We start from the raw sequence: 8,888 nt of genomic DNA on the forward strand, positions 1-8,888 counted from the left end.
CTGCTGGCAGGAGCCGTGGTCTCCTGCCTCAAATTCCCTGGCACTGGCTACCTTATAGGCTACCTGAATGTCTCTCACCCTCTCCCCGTACTCTTTAACTTGCTTGGCGAGGCAGGAATTCTCTTCCCGCAATGCCAGTTCGCTATTCTTGGCTTCAATAATCTGACACTGTAAAAGGTCCAGTTGGGTTTTGTACCTTTCTTTAGTGAGCTCTCTACTTTCCTTTAACTGTCTCACCTCTGTCCACAGACTTTCCCCGACTGTGGCCCTTGCACTGGACCTCTCTTCTGCCTGTCTCAATACTTCCTTTAATTTCTCATTCTCCTCATCTAGAAGCCGGATCTGTTGCTGAAGGCAAATTAGTCAAATGGCCTTCTCTATCAACCTTTTGTGGTCCTTGCTCTCGGTCCATTGAGCTGCAGCATCTTCTGGACGCTCAGCATACAATAGATCGAGTACCCACTCCTTAGCCACATTTACCCTCTTAAACACATACGAGGAAATCCCCTCTTCCATTTTGCTTCGTTTCCTGAAACCAGTCTCTCTCTTATCACGTCCCTTGTACCAGTGTCCCATCTGGGGTGCCATTATGTAAGGGGTGGTTTGCAGGGGGTCAGCTTTCCCTTCTGACCTTATATGAGCGGTTTCGAATCGCTCCCACACCCTTGGTTCTAGACACTGGAATTATGAAGGGACTGTGACAGACTTGGACAGACAATCGGCTTCAAGGTAGGAAGCAGGTATGGCTTTATTGTGTTTAAAAAGAAGTAAAAAGGCACACCTTTAGGAACACACACAGACCAATACACACTGAAGGGTACAACACATTGAATAAATTGTCCAAATACAGTCTGTGGGGAAAAGAATACAGCTTAAACTCTAAATGGGGTAAAATGGCGAATGCAGATACATTTACACAAGTTATCCCAGCCTCCCTCCTCCCAATTCCCCTAACTAACGAAGTTATGGCTCTGGGGGGTTCAGGGGCTATGCTCACCAATCCCTTTAGACAGTTGCCGGTGAATCACGGTTTCGGGGTTCGCTGCACTTGGCCTTCTAGGCGAGCCGTACCCCGGACGGAGAAGAGGACTTCGGACTGCGTAGTCTTCGGTTGGGGTGCGTCCGTTGATGCGCTAAGTTGCGTTTTGGATGTATGGGGTAAATACCCACTTTCTTTGGTTAGGAATAGTTTTAGTTAGTCCTTTTTGGTCATTTCTCACCCGTTGGTCGTTCCGAAGTAGATTGTAGAGTGGAAATAAATGTCGATTCTTTGGTTTTTGCTGAGTTGGTTTCGGTTGGTCGTTTTGCTGGTTGTGGTGGCCCGGGTTGTCAATTTGGTTGCTGACAACCTTCCATTTCATGGGCCTCGTGCTCAGTCAGTTCTTGATGAGTTCTAGTAGTTTCCTTCACTGCTCCATTTCCTCACTCCCCAGCTCCGGCTGCTTGTGTCTGTGTCTGTGTTCCAGTCTGTGCTCTGCTTCTCTCCTGTCTTCTGCTAGTTTTCCTGTGTTCTGCTAGTCTGCGTGTTGCTCCTTGCTGGTCTTTCCTTGTAAAACTGGGGGATATATTCCAAAAAAAAGGCTCCGTTATCTCCCATCAAATCTCTTGGGCTCTGTTTAAACTGTACTGTCCACTGATTTTCAAATGTCTCCTTTGTCAGCAGTAACTCGATTAGGGTGTGAGAATGTGCGATCACTGGTTTTGCATTGTTTTAGAATTGTCCAGTTTCTTGACCATGATTTCCATTGTGCTTGATTGGGTAATTCGATTATCTCTTAGAGGGTGAATAGCTCCCCCAGACAGTCTGGGGTCTTTACTACACGAATTTGGCCCCACCTCCTGTATTTGGTAACTCTTTTTTTTTTGCAGCCTAAATGTTGTAGAATCTTAAAATTGATATGCTCCTTCCCATAGATGTTTAGGGGATCTCAAGCTTCTGTAATTTAGGTCCATTTTGAATTCCCTTTCCTCTGAGTCCAAACACTGGAGGGGGGGGGTCTCCATGAATGCATCCCCTTTTATCCCCCATAGGCTTCGTCTGCCCCTTTAAACTCATTTTAAAAGCCCAGAAAGGGATTCTTCTCCTCTGTAGGGGAAAGGTACCTGGAATCTTTGCGAGCTATTGGGAAATTCTACAGTGCTGAGTCCAATCACTGTTCCTGCACTGAATCCAATCACTGTTCCTGTGCTGAATCCAATCAGTGTTCCTGTGCTGAATCCAATCACTGTTCCTGCACTGAATCCAATCAGTGTTCCCGTGCTGAATCCAATCACTGTTCCCGTGCTGAATACAATCACTGTTCCTGCACTGAATACAATCACTGTTCCTGTGCTGAATCCAATCACTGTTCCCGTGCTGAATCCAATCACTGTTCCTGTGCCGAATCCAATCAGTGTTCCCGTGCTGAATCCAATCACTGTTCCTGCACTGAATACAATCACTGTTCCTGTGCTGAATCCAATCACTGTTCCCGTGCTGAATCCAATCACTGTTCCTGCACTGAATACAATCACTGTTCCTGTGCTGAATCCAATCACTGTTCCTGCACTGAATACAATCACTGTTCCCGTGCTGAATCCAATCACTGTTCCTGCACTGAATCCAATCACTGTTCCCGTGCTGAATACAATCACTGTTCCTGCACTGAATCCAATCACTGTTCCCGTGCTGAATACAATCACTGTTCCTGCACTGAATACAATCACTGTTCCCTTGCTGAATCCAATCACTGTTCCCTTGCTGAATCCAATCACTGTTCCCATGCTGAATCCAATCACTGTTCCTGCACTGAATCCAATCAGTGTTCCCGTGCTGAATCCAATCACTGTTCCCGTGCTGAATCCAATCACTGTTCCTGCACTGAATACAATCACTGTTCCTGTGCTGAATCCAATCACTGTTTCTGCACTGAATCCAACCACTGTTCCTGCACTGAATACAATCACTGTTCCCTTGCTGAACCCAATCACTGTTCCTGCACTGAATCCAATCACTGTTCCCTTGCTGAACCCAATCACTGTTCCTGCACTGTATCCAATCACTGTTCCCTTGCTGAATCCAATCACTGTTCCCTTGCTGAACCCAATCACTGTTCCTGCACTGAATCCAATCACTGTTCCCTTGCTGAACCCAATCACTGTTCCTGCACTGAATCCAATCACTGTTTCCTTGCTGAATCCAATCACTGTTCCTGTGCTGAATCCAATCACTGTTCCCGCACTGAATACAATCACTGTTCCCTTGCTGAATCCAATCACTGTTCCCTTGCTGAACCCAATCACTGTTCCTGCACTGAATCCAATCACTGTTCCCTTGCTGAACCCAATCACTGTTCCTGCACTGAATCCAATCACTGTTCCCGTGCTGAACCCAATCACTGTTCCTGCACTGAATCTAATCACTGTTCCCTTGCTGAACCCAATCACTGTTCCTGCACTGAATACAATCACTGTTCCCTTGCTGAACCCAATCATTGTTCCTGCACTGAATACAATCACTGTTCCCTTGCTGAATCCAATCACTGTTCCTGCACTGAATCCAATCACTGTTCCCTTGCTGAACCCAATCACTGTTCCTGCACTGAATCCAATCACTGTTCCCGTGCTGAACCCAATCACTGTTCCTGCACTGAATCCAATCACTGTTCCCGTGCTGAACCCAATCACTGTTCCTGCACTGAATCCAATCACTGTTCCCGTGCTGAACCCAATCACTGTTCCTGCACTGAATACAATCACTGTTCCCGTGCTGAATCCAATCACTGTTCCTGCTCTGAATACAATCACTGTTCCCTTGCTGAACCCAATCACTGTTCCTGCACTGAATCCAATCACTGTTCCCGTGCTGAACCCAATCACTGTTCCTGCACTGAATACAATCACTGTTCCCTTGCTGAACCCAATCACTGTTCCTGCACTGAATACAATCACTGTTCCCTTGCTGAATCCAACCACTGTTCCTGCACTGAATCCAATCATTTTTGAAAACAACTCAGACCTCAGCAACCATTTGTTGTGCTTTCTGAGGAACAGGATTTTTCCTTTATTCTAAGCATGAATAAAAACATTTTATCCATGAAGGATATTCAAGCTAATATTGTTTCTGTACATATTAGAGTGCATACACAAGGGACTAATAAATGATTTCAAAGGGCTAGAATTTGCATGCAGATCGACTCCGCCCGATCTTTAGCGATATTCCAGCGGTTGTGTCTTTTCAACCGCCGGAATACCGCTGGTGCGCGCTCCCGAGGTTTTCGGGTGGTCCATGTCGGCGGTGGCGAAGCGGTGCGGGTACGGAGTGCAGCGGGCGGCCAAATCGCGACCAAAGTCAGCGATCAACTTACCTGTGTAAATGGGCCGGAAACGCTTCTTTGCGCATGCACGGCCATTCTCCTGCGATTTCAGGGTCAAGGATGACCCCGCACATGCGCAGAAAAGAGAAGGACACACTCAACAGTTTGAAGCTGCAGCGGTTTGTGCATGTCTGTGGGAGAGGAGCTATGAGGATTTGTTTGGTTTTTTGAGGATATCTTACTATTTTCACAATTATATAATAATATAAAAGAATATAATAAATAATATAAGTACTAATAATTATAATAATAAAAATAAATCTTAAAAATAATAATAATTAATTAATTAATTAATTAAATTGGGGTGAGAAAATATTTTATATAAATAAATATCAATACAATGGAAAAGCAAGCCATGTAAGTGGCGAGGGAGTTAGGTGGGAGAAAAAGGGTCACTTGTTTCTCAGCGGAAGCCCAGGAGGCATTGCTGGGCGAAGTGGAGGCCCGTTGGAATCAGTTAACACGGGGTGGGCGAGGGAAACCGTCAACTATCGTGTATCAGTGGTTATGGCAAGAGATCGCTGAGGTGGTGTCCTCCGTCGGGCCCGTGATGCGGCGGCTCGAACCTGTGCCGCAAATGGTGGAAAGACATCGTTTGTCTGCGAGAATAAGTACTAACTTTTATCATGCATTGACGATTTACTCTTCACGTTTTATTATGTGGTAAAGCTTGGTGTCATTTTTATTTCCCATCATCAATCTCATTGTATTAGTCCTCCATATTTTAATGTGTTCATCATGTAACATTTGCATGCTAACAAAACTTAAATTGTGCGAAAAGACTGGGGGACAGTTAATTGGGGATGTGTACCAATATATTGTGTATCGATGTGTGTGCTCAGTATTAGTAGCTGTCAAATTAGTTCACACATATTTTTTGTCACCTTTGCAAGAAAAACTAGCCAGCAATAGGGCGGAGCTATGCAGAACGGGCGATGGTCCACCCAACATTATTCCTCTCAGGAACCTCGAGGAACGCGCTGCAGCCCTCACGGAGCATATAATCGCACTGCCACGTGTGTTGGTGCCGGACCAGTTGACCTGGAGGGCAATTCTGCATAATCCCTGGACTGTACTGCGGTCATGTAATTCAATCTTATGGCAATATAATATAGAATGTAATGCCATGCTGGAAACAAAAAATGTTGTTAGTTGTGACATGATTTTTTGGTTGATCACACTGTGCCACTTGGAAAGCAAACTGTTTGAGACTGAAGTTTTGTTATTTCATGTACTTTCTCTATACTTTGTTTATGATACTTTGATGTAATGATTCTCAATAAAACATATTTGTTCTCCACATAGGCCTGCGCAACGTGAATTGCTCTGATGTTACCTCTGACCCCTCCTCTCCCCTGTCGCCAACCATTAATGTTATGTTTTTACAGTTGCAGAGGTGGAGCCACCTGCCCCTCCCAGAGAGATGAAATGAAGAGATGGTGGTGGAGTAGCTGGAGGAGAACACTCCACAAAGTGTTGTAACGCTGGTGTTGCATGAGGAGAGAGGTGTGATGGGACTTCAAGGGTCGTTTCTACTTGCAGCCACCGGTTCCTCGTTGGAATCCAACTTTCTTGGATTCCGGTTCGAGGAAGCAGGACCAAGCGCCTTGCAACAGCGCACACCGACCCCCGTGGTGAATCCACGGCAGCTGATCCGCCAAAGTGGGAATGCTGCGCGACAGGCAGATACTAGCCTGGATATGGTGGGACTGTCCAGGATGAGCATCGACGTGATTCGAGAGCTCCTCCAGTCCATGCTGGGCTGTCCGAAAACATCACGGCTTTAGCAGCCCACCAATTGGAGGACATAGCGGAGCTGATTGCCGCGATGAGGGAGAACACTCAGACCGCCAATGCCAAAGCAATGTGGCAATCGACGGCACTGCACCCCAAGGAGCCATACCACCAATTGTGACAGCACCTGATCGTTGGAGGAACCAGTTTCTTCCGACTTTGAGGATGGGTCCTTAGCACCTCCATCTTCTCCCAAAACCCCCAATCATAGCGCTGCCATTCTCACCCCGCGCCCCCCCCCCCCCCCCACCCCGTCCCACCCTGCCCTCAGCAATCACGCTCGAGGTGCTCTGCTGGTGCAGAACATTGTGGTCCCGATGTGGGCAGGGCCAGGGGTATTGTTAGTGGGAGGAGGAGGAGGAAGGGGTCAGGGCCAAGGGTCAGGGGGGGATTGGGGAGGAAAGGCGTTGGGAAAGCTGGCCGCAGGTAGAATTGTGGGAGGGTGCAGGGTCTTTTCAGTGCTGTTTATACTGTTGTTGATGGTGTTGTTGTTGCTGTTTGTTGTTTATAATGTTTGTTGTTGTCAAAATTTGTATTCATATAAAATGTTATTTTATTACATTTTACCACTTTTATATAAAATTTTATTCAGCTAAACCATTATTGTACTGTGTCTCACTCACATCTGGGAAGGGGAAAATATATCCCATTTGACAACTTTTAGGAATGACAACTTTAAATGTGTGATTGGCGGTGTCCCTTGTAAAATCATACCTTATTTTGGTTGAGCTAGACCCAACTGACTGGGGTTTTCTTGAGTCTTGTGAACATGACGTAACTGGGTAAGCCAATCACAATGCAACAGCTCTACCAACCTGTGAGCATTCTCACAGGTGCATACATTACAGTTGTGACACCTGCTACAGTTGAATAGCCCCACGACCAGTGTCAAGCCAAGTGAAGAATGGTTACTTGGATGTACACCTAGTGAGTGACTCCCTTCTCAACCACCTCCCCAGGTCTCCTTGCACACCCAATGACTGACTCCCTTCTCCTTCCCCCACCGCCCCCCACCCGCCTCAGGCCATTATGAACACACAATGACTTGGATGAGGCCCTATCATGTGGACACAACCCCTCCCACTTCCGTGTGAGACAGTGAGCCCCTTTCTCTTTGTAATCCTGTACTCATCATAGGCAATCCCTCGGTGCATCATCAGAGGTGCGACAGATAATCGGTGAGGAAGAGTGGAACAGGTTTGTCGCACGCTCTTTCCGCTGCCTGCGCTTGATTTCTGCATGCTCGTCCACTTAGGGCGGTCTTTGGCCAAAGACTCCCAGGTGTCAGTGGGGATGTTGCACTTTATCAGGGAGGTTTTGAGGGTGTCCGTGAAATGTTTCTGTCATGTATTCAACTGTCATTGTAACCCATATATAAGCTGACCTAAGTTGTATACCTTGAGAACATTGACCACAGGGGGCAAATTTGTGGGAGACACTCCTCACCTGGACTTTCTAGTATAAAAGGGGAAGCTCCACCCACCGTCTGCCTCTTGAGGTCTTGGTAATAAAGGTAACTGGTCACAGAGTGACCTTTTCTCAAATATAGGCCTTGTGTGCATTTATACTATATAGTAAAGACATATTATTGGCGACGAGAAACTGGGATTTAAACCACGCGAGCATGGCCACTAGCAGCACAGAAGAGAGGTACTATGTTGGTGATGATTGGGACAACTTTATTGAGAGACTACAGCAATGTTTTCTCACTAAGGAATGGTCAGGACAGAATTCGGCCAACAAACGCAGGGCTCATCTCTTGACGGTTTGTGGATCCAGAACGTACTCCCTGATGAAAGACCTTCTAGTGCCAGAGAAGCCGGTGGACAAGAAGTTCGAAGTGCTCAGTAAGTTGATCAGGGAATACCTTAAACCGGTGAGCAGCATGCAGATAGCGAGACACCGGTTTTACACGCACCGGCGGCGAGAAGGGTAAAGCATTCCTGACTTCATGGCAGATCTCAGGCAACTGTCGAGCCTATGTAAGTTCCCAGATGCATGCAGAGCGGAGATGCTGCGAGACTTTTTTATTGAGAGCATCGGGCATGCTGGGGTTTTCAGGAAACTGATTGAGACCAAAGACTTGACCTTGGAAGCGGCGGCTGTGATAGCCCAGACATTTATCTCAGGGGAGGAAGAGACCAGAATGATTTATGGCAACAATCTTGGCTCAAATGCGGCAAACGACCAGGGAGTCAACATTGTTAACGCGGCACACAGTTCTCTAGGCAGACAAGAGCAATCGGACATGCCCCAGCATGCAGTCGAACCCAAAGGGGGAATTCAACAGAGACAATTGGCTAGCTGAACAGCGATTCATGCCATCGCAATGGACAATGCGGTCAGTAATGGGGCCATCAACACCTGTTAATGGTGCGCTTAAAGACAGTTACAGAGACAGTCAGAGACGATCGATTGGTAATGGACTTTTTGTTTCCAACAACGGAGCCTCCAGCTCATGCTGGAGGTGTGAAGGCAAACACCCAGCCAGAGCTTGCAGGTATCAGCAATATACCTGCAGAAACTGCAACGTCAGCGGTCACTTGGCACGTATGTGCAGGAAGCCTGCAGCCAGGTTGATGTACGAGGGGGACGGGCCCGATGTAAGCCCTACGAGGCCAAATGAATACTGGAGGAAATCGCTGGAAGCTGAAGTTCAGCGAGTTCATGTGGAGCACATATATAGTTCATATACCAGGATGCCACCGATAATGATGAAAGTGCTTTTCAATGGCATCC

The 8,888-nt window shown here is 46.9% G+C and overlaps 1 protein-coding gene across 1 annotated transcript; it reads right to left on the bottom strand.

Moving 5' to 3' along the window:
• Positions 1–2,052: 2,052 nt before the first annotated feature.
• Positions 2,053–3,474, bottom strand: LOC139226674 (putative per-hexamer repeat protein 5). Its single transcript, XM_070857989.1, has one exon. It carries the CDS (start codon positions 3,472–3,474, stop codon positions 2,053–2,055), a length of 1,422 nt encoding a protein of 473 aa, XP_070714090.1.
• Positions 3,475–8,888: the final 5,414 nt, after the last annotated feature.

This window comes from Pristiophorus japonicus, chromosome 1 (genome assembly GCF_044704955.1).
Source record: "Pristiophorus japonicus isolate sPriJap1 chromosome 1, sPriJap1.hap1, whole genome shotgun sequence".
NCBI lineage: Eukaryota > Metazoa > Chordata > Chondrichthyes > Pristiophoridae > Pristiophorus > Pristiophorus japonicus.

Coding starts and splice junctions, on each gene's coding strand:
- LOC139226674 (XM_070857989.1), bottom strand. CDS start 3,474: ATGATTGGGTTCAGCAAGGGAACAGTGATTGTATTCAGTGCAGGAACA.